General features: G+C 41.6%; 1 protein-coding gene across 1 annotated transcript in view; it reads right to left on the minus strand.

Annotated features, from left to right (window-relative positions):
- Positions 1 to 18,667, minus strand: part of LOC146638240 (TBC1 domain family member 2A-like) — a 32,504-nt gene extending 13,837 nt beyond the window's left edge. The window contains exons 1-6 of the mRNA XM_085367005.1: positions 18,636 to 18,667; positions 12,625 to 13,630; positions 12,425 to 12,539; positions 3,547 to 3,667; positions 3,325 to 3,440; positions 5 to 264 (exon numbers count right to left, since the gene is read on the minus strand). Of these exons, the coding sequence (XP_085223131.1) occupies positions 5 to 264; positions 3,325 to 3,440; positions 3,547 to 3,667; positions 12,425 to 12,539; positions 12,625 to 13,630; positions 18,636 to 18,667 (1,650 nt within the window). The remainder of the gene's footprint in view (positions 1 to 4; positions 265 to 3,324; positions 3,441 to 3,546; positions 3,668 to 12,424; positions 12,540 to 12,624; positions 13,631 to 18,635) is intronic.
- Positions 18,668 to 21,130: the final 2,463 nt, after the last annotated feature.

Raw genomic sequence — 21,130 nt, forward strand, 5'->3', positions numbered from 1 at the left:
TCACCTTCTGAGCTTTGACCTCCTCCATCAGCATCTCTTTCTCCTGCTGCAAGCGGCCTATCCGGTCTGAGGACTGAGATGCCATGTCTCTGCGGCGGACAGGCAAGGTGGACGCGCTGCGAGCCTTCACCCTGCGGCTGCAACTCTCAAACAGTGATGGTGACTCCCTGCCATCTGTAGGGGGCGCCTGATCAGCGGCATTGAGCAATGGTAGGGGAGGGGAGAGGCTCGGGGATTCAGAGGGAGTGCTGAGGGTTGGAGAAGCTGAGAAGTGACAGAGAAGGATTAAAAGAAGTCACACGCCTGGATGCTGAAGCGGGTAAACTTCTTCACAAATAAAATTTTTATCATTAGAGAAAAAATTACCAATAATCATCCTACAGATGTAATATTATCTACAGCTACTTTTAGTACCATTGATGTTAAGTTAGACTCTTTTTCTCCAATTGATCTTTCTGAGTTAACTTCAATAATTACTTCCTCCAAACCATCAATGTGTCTTTTAGACCCGATTCCTACAAAACTGCTCAAAGAAGTCCTGCCATTTATTAATTATTCAGTCTTAAATATGATCAACCTATCTCTAATAATCGGCTGTGTACCACAGGCCTTCAAGCTGGCTGTAGTTAAACCTTTACTCAAAAAGCCATCTCTAGACCCAGCAGTCTTAGCTAATTATAGGGCAATCTCCAACCTTCCTTTCATATCAAACATCCTTGAAAGAGTAGTTGTCAAACAGCTAACCGATCATCTGCAGAGGAATGGTTTATTTGAAGAGTTTCAGTCAGGTTTCAGAGTTCATCACAGCGCAGAAACAGCTTTAGTGAAGGTTACAAATGATCTTCTTATGGCCTCTGACAGTGAACTCATCTCTGTGCTTGTCCTGCTAGACCTTAGTGCCACAGGGTTCAGTGCTAGGACCAATTCTGTTTACATTATACATGCTTCCCTTAGGCAGTATCATTAGAAGACATAGCATACATTTTCACTGCTATGCAGATGACACCCAGCTCTATCTATCCATGAAGCCAGATAACACACACCAATTAGTTAAACTGCAGGAATGTCTTAAAGACATAAAGACCAGGATGGCCGCTAACTTTCTGCTTCTTAATTCAGATAAAACTGAGGTTATTGTACTCGGCCCTGAAAATCTTAGAAATATGGTATCTAACCAGATTCTTACTCTGGATGGCATTACCTTGGCCTCCAGTAACGCTGTGAGGAACCTTGGAGTCATTTTTGACCAGGACATGTCCTTCAACGCACATATTAAACAAATATGTAAGACTGCATTCTTCCATTTGCGCAACATCTCTAACGTTAGAAATATCCTGTCTCAGAGTGACGCTGAAAAACTAGTTATTACTTCCAGGCTGGACTACTGCAATTCATTATTATCAGGAAGTCCTAAAAACTCGCTGAAAAGCCTTCAGCTGATCCAAAATGCTGCAGCAAGAGTACTGACAGGGACTAGAAAGAGAGAGCATATTTCTCCTGTTTTGGCTTCCCTTCATTGGCTTCCTGTTAAATCCAGAATTGAATTCAAAATCCTGCTCCTTACATACAAGGTCTTAAATAATCAGGCCCCATCTTATCTTAATGACCTTGTAGTACCATATCACCCTATTAGAGGACTTCGCTCTCGCTCTGCAGGCTTACTTGTTGTTCCTAGAGTATTTAAAAGTAGAATGGGAGGGAGAGCCTTCAGTTTTCAGGCCCCTCTTCTGTGGAACCAGCCTTCAGTTTGGATTCGGGAGACAGACACTATCTCTACTTTTAAGATTAAGCTTAAAACTTTCCTTTTTGCTAAAGCATATAGTTAGGGCTGGACCAGGTGACCCTGAATCCTCCCTTAGTTATGCTGCAATAGACGTAGGCTGCCGGGGATTCCCATGATGCATTGAGTTTTTCCTTTCCAGTCACCTTTCTCACTCACTATGTATTAACAGACCTCTCTGCATTGAGTCATCCGTTATTAACCTCTGTCTCTCTTCCACAGCATGTCTTTTATTCAGTCTTCCTTCTCTCACCCCAACTGGTCGCAGCAGATGGCCCCGCCCCTCCCTGAGCCTGGTTCTGCCGGAGGTTTCTTCTTGTTAGAAGGGAGTTTTTCCTTCCCACTGTCGCCAAAGTGCTTGCTCATAGGGGGTCATATGATTGTTGGGTTTTTCTCTGTATCTATGAAGCGCCTTGAGGCGACTTTTGTTGTGATTTGGCGCTATATAAATAAAATTGAATTGTAAAGAAACTGATGGTGGTAATTTACAGGACAAACACAGACTAACAAGCTCTTAATAAAAACCCGAGGACTGAAGCGGACCATGGCCCAAATCAGGTACAAAATACTCAGTACAGGTGAGTCACAGTTCAGGCTGATGTTTATGTGTTTAGTCTGAAGTCAAAATGAAAAAGTCCCAGTTCAAGTCCAATTTAAAGTCACAGGTAACTATAGATGCATCTTCTTCCTTCCACATCTGATGGGCACCGCAGGCCTCAACTTTATTTCTATATAACCCCAAATCACAAAAATGCTGCCTTATTATCTCAAAGTAAAGGCCTTACAGTATTAGAGAGACTTCAGTGATTACATGATCCTCCATGTGGAGCACTTTATGACAGAAGATGCCTTCAACAGAAGCAGGATCAGAGTGGGGCAGCAATCTGTCTCGACCAAATATGGGTGGAAACATTCATAACATGGTTTGGTTCACTGTCACCTGTCACCTACACAACACTAACTACAAGGTTTATTAAAAAGAGAAATCTAATAGGAAAAGTAGAGAGTGTTCCTGAATCCAAACTGGGGAGCTCGTCTGTTATATTCTGCAGAATTTCAAACAGCTGAAGGCTTTTCAACGAGCTTTAAGAACAACCTGACAATGAATTCCAACAGTCCAGCCTAGAAGTAGGAAATCTGTGAACTAATATTTCAGCATCACTTTGAGGCCATGTTCTTAATTTTGTTGATGTTGCATATATGAAACAAAAAAGGCCTACATATTTGTCTAATGTGCGCACTGACGGACATAAGTGACTCCGAGACTCCTCACAGGGCTGCTGGAGGCAAAGGTAACACCATTCAGAATAAGGATCTGGTTGGACACCAAGTTTCTGAGGTTTTTAGGGCCGCGTACAATAAAAAACTTCAGTTTGTGTGAATTTAAAAGGAGAAAATTTAACATCATTCAAGTCTTTAAGTTATGACTGTAGTTTAACTGATTTGCGTCATGTGGTTTCATAGATGAATAAAAATGGTATTACTGGTGTACTCTAAGCTCTAGCTAGTTACTGTAGTACTGCTGTAGTACTGTATATACATACTGGGGGTGTTGACTGTGTCGGCAATGTTCGGGGGAATCCAGGGAGGAGCTTCTACATGAAACACGCTCTGACTCCAGTCCTGGGATGACCTCTTACGCAGACAGTGGACTGAGTTTCTGTACTCAGAAAGAAGAAACATGAAGACCAACAACAAAACAAGTGGAAGACATCAGACTGTCTGAGCCGTTTAAATGTCTCAGATTTGTGGCCGAGGGGACTCACTGGATCTCGATGAGCGGATGCTTGAGCGACACGTTGGCGAGGGGAATTCGCGTCATCGGCACACTGGCGGCCCCCTCCCCGACCAGACCGATGGGGCTCTTCAACACTGGCAGGAAGTCATCTGCACAAACACACACAGACATTCAACACCTCAGACACACACACAAAGCCTGTGTGTTTTCTTCTAGCTGCTTATTTTCAATGAATGTGTGTTTGATGTTTAAATACTTTTTATTTGACCTTTACTTATACACTCTCTTATATAGTCTCATTAAGACTCGGTGTCTCATTTACAAGAGTGACCTGTGTCAGACAAACATTAAAATCGCAGCAATAGAAGAAACAATAGAATAGCTAAAATTGTCTAACGTTTACACATTCATGTCAAAAACAGGAACAAGTTCCCAGGGATGATTTCACAAAGTCATTTGTACGTCTTTTAAAGTCTACAAGTGACATCAGCTGATGTCATATCGTGTATCCCACAAAGATGGGGCAGAAAAAGAGGAATGCCTTCTTTCTGAGTTCTGTATGAACTGATGGTGACTGTAATAAAATCCTGAGACTGCAGACTATGACTAAACTGTTTGCATGATGTGTACTCTGATAAATAAGAAGGGAGTAAACCATACATAGATTTACAGATAAAATTATACCAATGAACCATCCTGCATATGGCCAGTGAGAGCCAGTCAACCAGAGAATATAAGTACAGTGGCGTGCCAAAGGTTTACAGCTGCTTGTAAATCTTAGTGCCCTGTGATAAACAGTCCATGAAATGGAGAGAAAGAGCAGAGGCATTCATCTAAATTTTATCGCTGTAATCCAGGAGGGGTTAACAGGTGGTAACAACGAGCCTTTTCCTTGCTGTGAAAGAGAAACACGATTGATTTTTGGAAAAAGAAGCCCAACTTCAGCCTCAGTTTCAGTAATTTTCACATAAACTAGTTTTTTTTCCTGCATTCAAAAGCAGTCTGAGCTGACACAGCTGTGACTGTATAAATTCAAAACACAATAAATAATTGTATCATCTGTGTAAAAATTAACCGAAGCATTAAGATTTTGTCCACAGCCATTAACATAAATAGTAAATAGTGCAGGCCCCACTACATAACCCTGGGGCACTCTCTGGAAGAGAGGCCACTGAGCTACATGCACTGCTGATGGTCAGAAAAGTCATTAGTAATACACCAAACTGCTTGGTCTGAAAGGTGTTAAGGTTCAAAATATTGGGGATGGAGACAAGAGAAAAAACCACAATAACAACACTGGTCCGGCCGGGTTGAGTCAAACGATGATTTTAATGAACACACGCGTGGGAGATGGACACTGATGCAGACAGCCTCAAAATCTCAAAATGGTGGAGCATTGCTCAAACTTTTATAGCCTCTGGTGCCTCCACCTTATCATACAAAGCCTAAACATTCACATGCTCTCTCTCACACAGCGCCTGAGCTACGACCTTGGCTCCCTGTTTATCTGCTCCTGCTGAAATGGGGCAGAAAACTCCAGCACACTCTGTTCTCTTCTACTCAGACAAATTAGATTTCTTATAACTCAGCAGTATAATGCATCATAAAACAATATCATTCATTCACAACAAGTCAGCAGTTTAATGTAATGCAAATCAGTTTAACTAATGTAATAGTTATCAGCTTCTTCTAATTCAGGAGAATAATGCAAACTAAAACTACATAATAATTCACAATCTTTAATTAGGGGTATAACATGGCATAAAATAATATTATAATCTAACAAAGGCCTACGACCAGTAGCCTCTGGCATAAAATGCCATGGTCAATAGTGCTAAAGGCTTTTGAAAAACCAATAAAAAGAGCAGCGCAGTAGTTCTTTGAAGGCTTTCAAGGCTCAATAAACATCATTAAGAACTTTTAAGAAAGCAGTTTCATAGCATTGCAATTTCCTAAAGCCAGACAGAGAAGGAGATAAAGAAAAACTACTATAATCCAAGAAACTCTAAGTTGATTATTTACCAGACTAAGATCCAGAGTTTGGAAACTGGTCTGTACTGTAGTTATTGACCATTGAAGAATCACCAGTTTTCAGTAGGGGAGTAAAAAAAAAGGCACACTTCCAAATCTCTGGTAAAGGGTTCTGTTGTATGGAAAGATCAAAACACATCAACACTGGCTCAGCTATGACTCTTGCGTCCAGGCAAAAAAAGAAAGGTGACAGGAATATAAAGATGTTCACTCTTTTTAAAACTGTTGAAAAAAAGCTCAGGCTAATTGTTTTACGAGTCTGAACCTTAGCACACTTCACTGACGGGTCTTAAATTGTTTAATTATTACACTGAACAAAAATATAAACGCAACACTTTTGTTGCTCCCATTTTTCATGAGCTGAACTTAAAGATCCGAAACATTTGCTACATACACAAAGGACCCATTACTATCAAATATTGTTCACAAATCTGTCTGAGGCTACGTCCACACGTACCCGGGTATTTTTGAAAACGCAGATTTTGCTGTGCGTTTGCACCTTTCGTCCACACGTAAACGGCGTTTTCGGTCACTGAAAACGGAGATTTTTTAAAAACGCCTGCCAGGGTGGATATTTTCGAAAGCTCCATTTTTGCATTTACTTGTGGATGAGGAAAACTGAGAAAACGCAGCGTCAAAGGTGTGCGCCATGTTATTGTTTCGGTGAAATTAATTTCTACAGTGGGGGACAAAATACTGTTAACTGTACTCTCTGCAGTGTTTAAATGCTTACACATACACACACAGTTACTATCCCTGCACACATAGGTTCTGCTTCTTTGTGCCATCTTTGTTTACTATTTCCCACCGAGGCTTCTAGACTTCTGATTGGCCAACATTTCTACACGTTTAGGAATATATCGCCACCTGTTGCTTTGGCATGTTCCTACCAGCGTTTTCCTTCACTTTTGCGTTTACGTGTGGACGGGATTATTTTTTAAAACGGAAACGGAAAATCTCCGTTTTCAAAAATATCCGTGTACGTGTGGACGTAGCCTAAATCTGTGTTAGTGAGAACTTCTCGTTTGCCGAGATAATCCATCCCACCTCACAGGTGTGGCATGTCAAGGTGCTGATTAGACAGCATAAATATTGCACATGTGTGCCTTAGATTGCCCACAATAAAAGGACACTCTGAACTATGCAGTTTGATCACACAGCACAATGATACAGAAGTCGCAGCTTTTGAGGGAGCGTGCAATTGGCATGCTGACTGCAGGAATGTCTACCAGAACTCTTGCCTGTGAAATGAATGTTAATTTCTCTGCCATAAGCCGTCCTCAAAGGCGTTTCAGAGAATTTGGCAGTACATCCAACCGGCTTCACAATCGCAGACCACATGTAACCACACCAGCCCAGAACCTCCACATCCAGCACGTTCACCTCTAGGATGGTCGACCAGGTGGAGACCAGCCACCCAGACAGCTGCAGCAACAATCAGTTTGCATAAAAAAGAATTTTTGCGAAAACTGTCCGAAACCATCTCAGGGAAGCTCATCTGCATGCCCGTCGTCCTTATCGGGGACTGGACCTGACTGCAGGTCGTCACATGACAGCAGTTTGTCACATGAAAGCGTGTTCCAGTTCCTGCTAATGTTCAGCAACTTTACACAAGTATTGAAGAAGAGTGGACCAACAGCCCACAATCAACAACCTGATCAACTCTATGCCCATTGCGCACCATTTGCCTCACACAGTGCAACACATCTATATGTTGCACTGTGTGAGACAAATGGTGGCCACACCAGATACTGACGGGTTTTGCGACTTCTGTATCATTGTGCTGTGTGATTAAACTGCATATTTCAGAGTGGCTTTTTATTGTGGGCAGTCTAAGGCACACCTGTGCAATATTCATGCTGTCTAATCAGCACCTTGACATGCCACACCTGTGAGGTGGGATGGATTATCTGAGCAAACGAGATGTTCTCACTAACACAGTTTAGACAGATTTGTGAACAATATTTGATAGTAATGGGTCCTTTGTGTATGTAGAAAATATTTCAGATCTTTAAGTTCAGCTCATGAAAAATTGGAGCAAAAACAAAAGTGTTGCATTTATATTTTTGTTCAGTGTATTTTTTGTCCCCCTTATGTAAAATTATTTGCACTTCTACCTCCATTATCTTTTTCTTTTAAAATTTTCCATACTAGAGGTCCAATAATGTGATTAATGTGAATTCTAGATAGTTAGCTAGATTGCTAGATAGATAAAACGATAGCTAGTTAGTTAGATGGATAAGATAGCTCGACAAATAGGTATTATATGCACAACAGTGATAAAACAAAACAAAAAAATAAAAATACGTTTAAGTTAAAGAAAAGTAGAAAGCAAGACTAAAATTGTGAAAGAGTTGCAGATTGTAGTAATAAATAATGTTTAGACTATAAATAAAAGAAACAGCTACAAAAAGGTATAATCCAGAAATGTGTGTGCCTGAAAGGTGTTTTATAATATAATAGGAATGATTTACTGAAGTAGTTGAGTAATTCTGATGCCTAAACAACACAAACGTAGATAAAAACAATTTTAAAAAATGATTCTTTTAAAAATTAAGAAATTTTGCGATTTTCACTGTATATATTGGGATGAGTCTGGGAGGATCTCCAGGCCATGTCATAAAGACCCTGCAGGGGGCACTGAAAGATCTCCACGCTGTCAGATTAGGCTCTGAACACCTACATGAAGGATAATTAAAAACAAACAAACAATGGAGCCGTCTCTGTGAGCTGAGCTGAGACGTAAAAGTGCTGAACAAGCTGGGACATGTACTGAATACCTGAGAGCCAGGTGAGCTGCTCCAGTAGTCAGACTGATAAACAGAGGAGGTTCAATGCTTGTTTTATACAAATTTTATCTCACGATAAAAAAATGAAAGAATGAAGCTCTGAGCTGTGCCACTCTGTTTTTTTTTCCTTCCAGCAGGTGTTTGCTCGCCAGTTTATATTTAGTCTGTGGGGGTTTCCTCTCATTCAGTCGCATGCAGCTGATCTGCAGTCAGAATCGCTTCCTGTCCAGATGATGATGTAACTGAACCATAACAGGAAATGATCCTCAGCTCCACAGGGCGACATCACAGAGCATATCGAGCACCACCAATATTTGGTGAAATGAGCCGTGATGGCCTCTTAAAAGTCAAATATTTTCAGAGGTGAAGTATTTGACTGCATGCTACATGAAGTACTTGGACTGATAACACTTTTTAGTACAAGCTTCATTCATGATTTCATTTAATGACATTTGCATAATTTTTGCTAAGTGAAGATTAAATTTTTAACCTTTTTAACCCTCTAATGCGCTTACTTGTTAATAGACAACAGTAGAGGCACACAACAGAAGTAAAATCACACTTTTTACTTCATCCGCAAAAGTATAATTTAAGATTAAGCCATGGGTGATTGTGGCTCAAGAGTTGGGAGTTCGTTTTGTAATCGGAAGATTGCCAGTTCGAGCCCCGGCTTGGACAGTCTCGGTCGTTGTGTCCTTGGGCAAGACACTTCATCCGTTGCCTACTGGTGATCTCAGAGGGCCTGGTGGCGCCAGTGTCCGGCAGCCTCACCTCTGTCAGTGCGCCCCAGGGCAGCTGTGGCTACAATGTAGCTTGCCATTGTGAATGTGTGTGTGAATGGGTGAATGACTGAATGTAGTGTAAAGCGCTTTGGGATCCTTAGGGACTAAGTAAAGCGCTATACAAATGCAGGCCATTTAAAAATGGTTTATTTGATCAAACACAGAAACTCAAAAGGCTGAAAGAGCTCATCAGAGTGCTTAATATTTTCAATTAGTTTGAGTCAGTGAACACTGTCACCAATTTTAACCTCATCTGTCAGTTGGAGGCTGTCCAGCATTGCACCTAAACACAGCATGACTGTGTTTACCACTGCTGTCATAGGAATGCTGTGCTTAGCTTCAGCTAGTCTCTGCCTGCTTAACACTGACGGATAACTGACCGTAGGCTGTCTGTACAAGAGGATGTTCAACTAAAAGCTGATCAGTGAATCCCGACATAATGCACAGAGAAATAAAACCAGACTGGATTCATGTTTAGTGCCTTTCAGTGGGGAGGGAGCGGTGAATTTCCCCACCTGCTCCTCTGCTTAATTTTTAATGGCCCTGCTGGGATTTTGATGATCTCCATCTCCAAACTCAGGTCCTAATTAGGATGATAAGGGTGTAAGAAGCACAGAGAGAGACCCTGTAAACTCCTTCATGCTGACCTAAACAAAAGAAAAACAGCCACATATATGAAGACACAATGAAAGGAAAAGCAGCTTCTTCTCTGTGACAAAAGTATAACCTGAAATATTTCTATGAAAAGAGGAACAAAACCAGTCAGTGCATGCTAAATGACTCGCTCGATCCTTTATTCTGACGCAATTTTAGACTTTCAGGGAACAGTGAGTCAGTCTGAGCCCCTCCCATGCCTCATGGAAGGATTCCCCAATTCTTGCTGGGACACAAAGGAGGAAGAGGAAGATAAACCACAGCAGTCACTCACTTCCTGAACATGAGAGACCAAACATGAACATGAGAGGGCCGATAAAGACAAAAGGTCTGAAGAAGCTTCTGGTGAGAGTCACGGGAAAAGCAAGTTAGAGACTGAAAGTCTGTTTCAACCACAGACTGGGTATAAAAATGAGATGGGAAACTCACAGCTTTGTAGCTTCTGCATTCTGAAGCCTCAACATTAATAGAGCTAGAAGTGACCACGTGTGGATGAGAGGCATACACTGTACAGGTGCATCACACAGACACAGAGATCAGACTTCTTCTGGGACCACAACTCATTTGGACAGCAAATGCTGAAAGTTTAAGTTTTAGTTAGTGATGTGACGTTCTGTATCGAGGCTTCGAAGCTTGTGTCGAGTAATGGAGGGAGCGTTTCCGCGATGCGCGTATCGAGGCTTGCTTCATTTATGGGAGGAGCTGAAAATGATGACGTCCGAAGCCTCGCTGCCCGGCTGTACCACGTGACTGGTTCATGAAGTGGTTCGAACTTTGCTGCGAGATATGACAGCGATATAAACCCCTCAGACTTCATTCAAAATGTGGGTGTTTGATGGAGAGTTGCAGTTAGTGAGAGTTTGGAGACAGTTTGGAGGTTTATGAGAGTGAGGAGAGAAAGTCAGGAGAGAATGGAGCCAGCTAAGAAGAGGAGGATGTCCTCCCCTGTGTGGGAACATTTTGATCTTATTCCTGCCAACAAGGTATGTAAATTTCTACAGAAGATGTATTTTCATAATACTGATGGTGCAATACAATATATGTTAAGCTGTCTTTACTTTTGTACAAGGTGAAGTGTTTGCTCTGTGCCAGGGAGCTGGGATATAACAACAACACCTCATCCATGCTTAGGCACAACAGAGCTTTGCATGAGAATAAGGGGAACACCGATTGTGGAGCAAGACCAGGTGAGCCATCAAATGTCATGATAATATAGCATGCAGTAATGTTACTAAATGATATAACAATATTATACAGCTGTAATAAGTTACGTGTGTGATATTTATATTTGTGCTTTGTCTTTATTGTCTTTCCTCAGGAGAACAATCTCAAATAGATGAAGACCTGGTTAGCATGGTGATTGAGGACTCCCAGCCATTTAGCATTGTGGAGGACAAAGGATTCAAAAGATTTGTTAAATCATTAAATCCTAGCTATGTTCTCCCCACTAAAGGTTATAAAAGCAGTGAAAATTTAGTTTTTACTGAATAAAATATGGGCAGGACTGACGCCTCAGTGTGTAGCTGTCCATACCTCAACGTTACAAAAGCACAACCACTGTCCACACCCCAACCACACCTCACCTCACAGTAAATGATCATTTCCATTTTAAGCATTTCCAAATGATCATTTTCCATACTGCCACTATAAATATACACAGTATACTGCCATCAATACAATATACATGTTTTACACACTCCTTTTGTTGTTGACATTTACAGGCTGTGTGCAAAAGGCCACACTCTTCAAATTCATGCCAACTAATATTTTTACGTCCAGTAGGTGTCCTACTAGAGCAAATGAAGCTTCAAGAAGCTTTGCGCTGGGGTGAACCAATTGGATGAAAAGCTTCAATGCTTCATGAGGCTTCATCTGCCCATCACTAGTTTTAGTCAACTGAACATCATCAGACTAGGAGACTAAATCAAAAGTTGATTCAGATTGGATCGCTGCCAAATTCGTCCTGACGAAAGTTATGATGCAAATTATGAGTTAACGAAATTAATAATATCTGTTAGCATTAAAAAGGCTCCCACAGCACAAACGCAGTCCACAGGTCCAGTTCAGGGACTCCAATTAGCTGAGGTGAATACTACTAGCTACAGCCACCTGGCAGTCATAAACGGATACGCCCCCTTTTTAAAAATCAGGCTGTAAACATGTTTTTCTTTCAGGAGTGACTCACTATGGCAGGGGTGGGCAATTCCAGGCCCCGAGGGCCGGTGTCCTGCAGGTTTTAGATCTCACCTTGGGTCAACACACCTGAATCACATGATTAGTTCATTACCAGGCCTCTGGAGAACTGCAGGAGCTAATTTAGCCATTTAAATCAGCTGTGTTGGTTCAAGGACACATCTAAAACCTGCAGGGACACCGGCCCTCAAGGCCTGGAGTTGCCCACCCCTGCACTATGGGGTCTGCTGGAGCCTCTAGTGGACGGTGGTTGAAGCTCACCAAACTGTAATTTACTGATATTTTCAAAATAAGATTAGACGAAGCAGATCTTCTGTCAGTGTTCAGGGCTTTTGTTTTAAATAAACTTTTATTGTTGCTCGCTGTAACTACATCCTGGAGAAACTTTAAAACAGTTAAGTTCATGTCTCAGCGTTCCATGTAGAAGCTCGAGCAGCAGCTCGCGCTGGTTTCTCACCTGCAGTGTTGTTGTTGTTGTTTGTTGGGTCTGAGCACATGGACATCATTCGGTGCTGCCAGCGCTTCACCTGTAGTTGCTGCAGCCAATAGAGCATCAGCTCCTCGGTCACAGCCTGGAGAGGGTGCAGGTGGATTAAGAGACTCCAAACACTTGCGACTCAAATCCAAAAATGCTTTAAGCAACATTTGGCCTCCTACCTTCAGTATGAAAGTCCGTTCAGGTGTCTTAATTTGGAAGGTACCCGGCTCTGACTTCAGTGGGTAGGTGAAGGTGGCACCGCTGAGCTCCACCCACCCGAGCGGCATCACGTCGTTTGGTGTGCGGTAGTAGAACAGCTGGTTCTTCTTCTCCTCGTAAGTGAACCAGCGCTGCTTCCAGGCCCTCAGAGGCCCACCCTGCTTCATCAGGAAGCCGCACAGTTTGGGCTCCCCGGAAGGAAAACCTGCAGGGCCGGGCTGCATCTGGTCACAGAAAGCCTCAATGGTGAGAGGTGGAGCTGGTGGAGCCAGGGCGGATCTTTTAGCTGGAGGATCCAAGTGTCTTTTCTGGTCTGCAGGAGAAGGGGGAGGAGACTTGTGGGTGTTTAGGTGAGGAGGATCTTGGAAATGCTGAAGCCTCTCAGGTTTTTTCTCCTCTATGGACTCAGAAATATGGAGCTTATTCTGGACATCCTTTTCATCTGTTAGCAAAGTTATAAATGAGTTTCTTTTCTCATCTTTAGTTTTCTGATCTGCACAAAAAAGATCTTTGTGGTTTTGACAGTCCTGAGAGTCACCCGGTTCTTGTTCATGTTTTGGTCTGACAGAATCTCCAAGGTTCCTCTGATCTGCCCCCAAACCAGAATCTGTTGATTCAGGAAGAGGATCTAGTTCGGTTTGGTCTGGAAAGAGGTTTTCTGGTTGTGGTCGATCTGGTTTTGATTCATTTTTTGAAGAAGTTGAATCTTTAGCCTTTAGCCTGTTTGTCTCTGGAGTATTTTCTGAGGTTTTCTCCGTGTGAGGATCCCGCCGGTCTGTTTTCTCTTTAGCCTGTTTGTTCCCTCCTGGCCTCTGGTTCTTCTGTGACCCAGGCACACTGGCAGACTCTCTGCTCTGGTGGTCCTTCTTCGGAGACTCTGTCTTCAGCGTCCCCTCGTTAGCGTGGGCAGGAAGTGAGCAAGACGAGGCAGAGCTGGGATTTCCTGCTGAGCCGCTTCCATTCATCCTGCAAAAAGAAAGACGGAGGAAGGAAATTGAGTTTAATGATGTTTGTGAGGAGACGTTTGGCGGTAAACCATCAAACTGGATTCTGAGAATTTCAAATCCAGACTAAGTGCCTTTTTCCAGACAAGGAGTATAAATAAAGGCTGCATTTGGAAAAAAGAAAACATAGCCAGCAGGAGAAGAAATGCAGGGACACAAATTCAAAGTAAACCAGTTACACATTCAGATACACATCAGTTTGTGTTGAAATATGCAATATCACCTGTATGCAGTAAAATCATGTGGACAGCCAAGGTTCCTCAAACTCATTTATTTATTAAATGATTTTTTAAAATTGATTTGCTTACTTTCTGAGTGTTTACCTTATATAGACTGTAAATAAAAGATGACTATACCCACCTTAATGCCACTCATTAGTTTTAGTATCTGTCTTCAACCTCAGAGATAGCATATAGACCATATCTGTATGACAGGGTGGAGTGTTATGTTATGCTAGCTAGCTTGACTGTCAAGCTGCATTCACAAACAGTACAACAGCATCACACAGACACATACCTGCTAATTACTGCACAGTAACATCTAAATAAAAGTTTAAGTTTAGAAATGGACTTACTGAATGGTCTGTTAGTACGATTACGCACACAGCAGCCATATTGTTGGCTAGATAATAATAATAATTATTAAAATGACAACAAAAGGCTCTAACAGCACAAACATGGCCCTGAGGTCTCCAATTAGCTGAGGTGAAGCCTAGCAGACAGCTAGCAGCTGCAGCCACTTCTGTGAACTATGGCTGTATCTCATTTAAGGGACGCATTTCGAGCAGCCTTCGAATTGGGACAGCCTTCATCGCGTCGCGGTGACGTAATTGGCCTTAAAATGCGGCCTTTAAGGCTGCAGACCCTGAATTGGGATACAGCCTTTCTGCAGGTCAGCCAAAGAGGCCACACCCCTTTTGAAGCACGCTGTAATCAAGAATAACATGGGAGTCTATGCTGTAGCCTCTAGTGGACATTAGAAGAACTGCATTTTTTTTCTGTCTTTTTTTAAAGCCCTGGGGTTGGTGATGAAATTCTATTGGTTCTATTTCGAAGTTCATGCTTTAATTTGTAAAACTAAAAACCATTTAAAGAGAAAAGAATCCATAAATAGTAAGAGCGTGCTGCAAGCGGACAGAAAAAAAGAGAGTTGTATTGTTATTTCTAAGTGCTGGGCTGACAGTTGAACATTTTCCTGTTTAGAGAAACATCAGCTTTGCTTTGGGTGTGGATTTTGTTGTGCGTGCAATGGCAAGCGTAGTCAGTGTCTTAATGTACAGTATAGTGCCTACTGTATATGTATATGAAGGTATACAGTCTGTGGATCATCATTTTAAAATTCAGCTGAGAATGCTAAAAGTTTTTTCTCTACTGAGAAATAAAAATCAAATAGGACCAAACCTGTAAATAATTATTTTTCCATTCTTTCTTCTTTTACTGAAGTCACGTGTTTGTATATAGTCTAAAATGTGTGTTCGACTCTTTATTCACCCGTTGGTGGTCCAGGAGCAGAGCACCATGATGCGTGAAGCTCTAAAAACACGTTTTAGTGTTTTTTTCCCGCAGTGGAGGACCTGAATCCTTCTTCTACTGAAGAAAAGCACCAAAATAAGCACAAATCTGATGAGTTCTAAAGTAATGGGACCTAATTACAGGAAGTGGTTCAGGTCCAGGGAAGCAAAACATCTAAATGACAATCCATATCTCTGCATCTCTATACACACAGATATGAAGGGGGAAAGCCAAACTAGAGTAGCGGCTCTTGACTGGTAAGCGTGGCATGACCTTCTCATGTGGCAGGTCAGCCCACACGTATTTGTGGAATATCCAGTTCAGCTTAACTGCAGACCTGTGCTGTGCAGATCATGCATGTTACTGACTGCTGTTATATTCATGGATTTTTCCAGACAGCCTTCAATGAGTTTGGAAGGAGGCCGCGTCCTGTATGGACTGTTGGCTTTCAGTTAAACGGGTTTCAGATAGGAAAACCAGCTGCCCTTTAATTTTCTATTGACTACTAGACTCATTTTATTCAAACAGCTGAAAGGGGAAGATGGTAAAGGTTCCCCACATTCTGCCTTTGTCTGACAGTGTTTGTAGAGCATGTGCTTCCAGTTCGAGGTATTTGACATTTAGTTTGTGTAAGCAGTGGTTCGGCATTTGGTGTCAGCGCTGATTCACACTCCAGAGACTTGAATTCATTCAAAGAAGCACTAAGTTCGGAGATTTTCCTTTCCTTTAATTTAGTCTGACCGATCCCATCATTTAATGCCTTCCCTTTCCTCTGTAGGTGTTTCAGCTACCTGGAGGGCAGGGCTGACTGGGTTTTCCAGTCTATAAAGCTGTTGCTAGTACTTGCTCTGAGTTAGTTCTTTGTTTTTCTTCCTTGCACCTCTCACAATCCTGATTCTCCCAACTTTCACTTTTGTTGACTTACCATTCATTTAAGTTACTTCACTTTGTTTAATGTGTAATATTTTTAAAATGCTTCAGAATAGTGTGTTTGTTTTTTATCATAACTTTCTGAGAATCACTGTGACAGACTGAAGATCTTTTTTTAAAACAAATTCTATTGTGTTGTCACACTTAGTGTCAGCTGTTTATGAACACCTGCTTGGGATTTTGTGGGTCATTGTACGGAAACTGATCTAACTGCGCTGATTCAGAGTGTGCTTGATGCAATCGTCATCATGGGACAATGGCTAACACTAAAGTGTGAGATGGGTTGGAAACCCTTAAAAACCACAGATTTAAAGCAAGAGTGCTCTGTGGCCATTTTAAAAGACATTTAGCTTCTGGGGGGAGCTTTTCCCTCAATGCTGTTTTGTACATGTCAGGTTTTGGATCCAGTTCCAGATGAAACTACCAGGCTAATATTAGACTGGCAGGAAGAGTAAGAAAGCTGAAAAGGTTAGATCTGCATGACACTAAAGGGTGAGAAAAGAAAATTGCTTGAAATCAAATTAAGTGTTCAACAGGGGGGGAAAGGATCCAAGCAATGCTAAAGAAGACGTTCATGGGAAATTCTTCACCTAGGACAAATTCCTTTCAGCAGTGGTGTGTCTCATGCCTGTATTTCCTCTCATGCTATTTAAGTATTGGTGTGTGTTCAGAGCGTGCTAACTGGAAAAGCTGAGACAGTGCTGATTTAAAAGCCTAAGCGCTGCTTCCAGGAACGTAATGCAAGCATTTTAAGTGCTGAAGAAAAAACAAGCGATGGTCTGCATGTGACTTGTTTCAGTTGGGGCTGCTCCGCTGCAGGTGTGACCGCTTTTAGAGTTCACCGTGTCGGTCCCACAGCATACTGCTTGTCATCTGAGTGAGCATGAAATGATTCATGTTTGCGGCAGCAGCTTTGGCCAATATGTCTTGTTATCTAAATGTTTGTTTGACTTGGAAAAGTTTTGGCATTCTCACAGCTCACTGCACTGCCCCCGAAGGCCCAACCCAAAGCCAAACCCTCAAGCACGTCAGAGGTTTATGACAGTTTGAGCCTACTACTCATTAAGCTTATTTTACTCCTGTTGCTCTATCCTTTGGTAATGACTTACAACTGTGAGATATTTATGAGTGACTCCATGTTATTTCATCTAACAGAAACAACAGACACTGTCACCTCTCTGTGTGGAAGTCATGTATATGATGTTTATCCATCAGCGTGAACAGTTACGCCATGGCAATCCCAGGCTGCAAAGGAAAAATCAATATTCTCTGATTGATTTACAAGTGGTTGCAGAAAGTTGCTGTTGCAAGGTGAAACTGCTTTGGTTGCTGACAGATTGCTGCAGTTGCCTGTAGTTTGGGTGGAAGATGCCATCTTGTTTGCAAACATTTGACAGCTGCTAGCTAAGTTAGTTAAAACAAAGACTGTGCCTTCAAAGTAAAAGTCATTCATGTCTTGTGGAATGTGTCTGGCAATGAGGCCCAACCTTTACTTTGAAAGTTATCTGTTTCCTGTTTGGTTTGCACTACTGCTAGTGGTTAGTTAGTGAGTGTTTGCAGACAAGTGGCAACCTTGCACGCAAAATATGGGTGACTATGGCAACTTCCTAGTAACCACAGCAATTAAAAGGAGTTTTTCTGGTGCAGCACCCTGTTTGCAACCAATATCACCCCAAAACGGCCAGCAACCTCTAGCAACCACTGTAAGGCACCAGGAAGAAGTGCTAGTGGCTCTTGTCTAATTTAATGCAAAACTACAAACTTAGCCAACCTATAGAGCACCCTCTGCTGGTTGATTTATTAATATAATTCTGCCTGTTTACTGGTTTTTAGCCATGCTCAACTGAGATGCTCTGCAGACAGGTGTTGTGCCAAAAACTGATTTCCAATGTTTCCGTGTGTTTTTTTTTTTATGTGTAATATCATTATATATGTTGCTAAATAGACTTTGGTGAACAGGTATTACAAAGGGGTGTATATAAAATTAAAAAAAATACCTGTGTTATTGTACTTACATTATAATCAATCAGCTCCCTTTTGTCCACTTAAAATATGTTTACAGAACTATTTTTGCATTTGTTGCAATTTCAGCTGTCCCCTTGGCCCGATTACTCTTGAAAGAGATTTTTTTAAAGTCAACAAGAATTTTTTTTTAACTGCATAAATAAAGGATACAAAAAAGTCACTGCCAAAAACTGATTGCGGCTTCTACCTTGTTACAGGAATGTTGTTTGTTGCTTAAGATGACTTGATATCATTCATGAGGGATACATTTGACATATGTTTCACATATTATAGACCAACAAGTTATTTATAGCAGTTTAAATACAAACAATCAGTTTTTGGCAGACAATCACTTTTTGACACAACACTGGCTCTGACTTCGGGACATTTGTTTCATTTGTCTTCTAGAAAGACTTTTTGTTTTATGACGTTAGTACAAACAGCTCGTCATAACTGAAATCAGATGTGTTTTTCTTGTTCGTTTTGGAGGTGGATCTCTGACTGATGAAGAGCATCACTGACTTTGCTTTTTGAGCATGAAGTGATGGAAACATGAGCAGCAGGCAGGAACGCAGTTGATCCGGTCACAGAATGCAGCACAACACCGGCAGCCTGATAGGAAGTGAGCAAATACTTCATGCTTTTAGGAAAGCTGCTTATGCTCACTGATCCCATTCTCTCTCTCTCTCTCTCTCTCTCTCTCTCTCACACAAACACACACACACACACACACACACACACACACACACACACACACACACACACACACACACTCACTGGTAATTACTGCAGTACTTCATACAAAACTGTAAAAAATACTTTTAAATCGTCCTTCCTCTCAGTACAAAGTCTCTACACGTGTCTACTCCCGCTCATACTTACACACACATTAAAGTAATTTTTCCACTCAGCGGAACTCCACTGTTACTTTGATTACTTATTATTACTTTGATATTTAAGGACTTCTGTAACAGCAGAAACAGTTGAGGGTTTACCTGAAGGGGCGGGGCCTGAGCCCACCTGGCGGGTCTGTTCGTGTTTGACTGACAGCCGCTGCAGCTGTTAAAGAAATCACACTGAGTCACTCCACCAGCTCCTCACTTCTTCTCCTCTTCTGGACTTCTCCCTCTCCTCGTTCCTCTCCTCCTCCTAGTCTTCTTCTTCTTTTCTGCTTTACGTCCTTTTATTCTGACTTCTCTTTCTTCCGGCTCCTTGCCATCCACCCCTGCGGCTGGGAGCGCTCCTTTCAGCGCCACGGCCCAACAACACGGAGCGAAGACGTAACTTCCGGTAAGACATTTCAAAATAAGACCAGTTTTGGAAAAGTTCCTGTGATCTTCAAAATAATGTGTACTTTTGTAACATCAAAAGAATTCACGCTACTTAATAGCTAGACGAGGAACTTTTTAGGAACACTTGCACTTGAAATATTTTATTTCACTTTTTTAACTTCACTAATTACAGAACTGTTTAAAAAGTTTTAAGCCGCCCATCATTTTTTTATTTTTTGCTTCCAAGCGTCCAGACCTTCTTGAGCAGTATTTCTTCATACTTTCTGAAGAACTGTCAATGCTTTTCTTTGGACATTGGCTCCTCTTTCATTCATTTTCAGTACACCTCCTGTACTAGACCATTTTAGAGCAATGTTTTTGGTTTGTTTATAAGCAACTTCAATGCTCACCTATGAGTCATTCAAACATAAAAAAGGCAGATAACGAAATGAATCAGTGTTGTGTCTACACACAACTTAGCAAAGAGCTAATTTTAAACTGTGTCTTTAGGCAGCCTGTCATAAAATATATCATTTGTTCCATTCCTTTGGTTACATCTATGAAAAATATCAAAGATTAGACAGTTTGACAGCATAAAATTGTATTTTTGAAACGACAAGGCGAATCCTAAAAAACTATTAGCTGGCTGTAAGGAAGAGGACACCCTTACTATATTTATTGGTCCATCTCACTGTGTTTCCAGCCGCTAAGGGCCGCCCTGTTACACTGGCATATCTCAGCATGGTGTGCAGTGTGTCTTTAAAAAGATTGACACAGGACTTGAGAGAAGCATCTTGACCTTCAGGTAATCCATCTACTGATCACTGAAGTCTCATCAGGCTGTCAGGAAGTCATTCTTAATGAAAGGGAAAAGGGAGAAGGGGCTGCAGTATGTCAAATTCCACAACAAACTCATCTGAAGATCAGTGGCAACGGGTCTGATGGAGCAATGAATCCAATTTTAAAAAATTTTGTTCAAATCACCAGTAAGTATGGAGTGGGTTAGGAGAGAGGTACAACATGAACACTGTTTAATTTATTTTACCGAACGAATCATATGTGCATACATGTCATAGTCATAGCATATAATCACACTTATTATTTCCACTACAGAAACTAAGCCTGACTAAAAACAGAGAACATGAAGTTAAAGTTTGTCTCCATCTGCTGGCAGCAGGAAAAACAACAGTGTGGGGGATCGCATCCACAAAGCAGTCTTATCTAGATCCCATTTTCCCAGTAGAGGATGGGGAGCCAGGCATAATTTTATGGAACACAAGAAAACTTAAGAAACAAATATGTGAATGATAAAATAAAATAGTCTGGAATCAGGATCCAGTTCTGGCAGTAACTGAGACACCTGTGATCTCCTTTCAATCTGCTGGTTTTAAAGGAGGTCCTACAAGCTACTGAATCAGGAGATGTTTTTAGTTTGTCTGTATAAAGACCTGTGACAAAGTGAGAAGTGATCTCATCTGCACCAAAGCTGCATGAATTTATTTTGTTCTTCATTGTAAGTGTGTTTTCTTAGATATGAGCCTTAAGCATAAACAGCTCTTCTCCTCTGCATGGAAGCTGTTAGATGATTTGTTTCTATTTGGTTTTGATGATGATGGATGAAGGATGCATGAGCAGCTCATTCTGTTCTACAGAGGGCACAGAGGAGGGAGTCCATAACTAACTATCCATGACTTCTGTCCATGTCCGAGCCCCACATTCAGATCACTCCACCTTCATCATTCACAG

The sequence above is a fragment of the Diplotaxodon limnothrissa genome, linkage group LG2, assembly GCF_057381915.1.
Source record: "Diplotaxodon limnothrissa isolate DT_005_m linkage group LG2, D_limnothrissa_male_GT1.1, whole genome shotgun sequence".
Taxonomy (NCBI): domain Eukaryota; kingdom Metazoa; phylum Chordata; class Actinopteri; order Cichliformes; family Cichlidae; genus Diplotaxodon; species Diplotaxodon limnothrissa.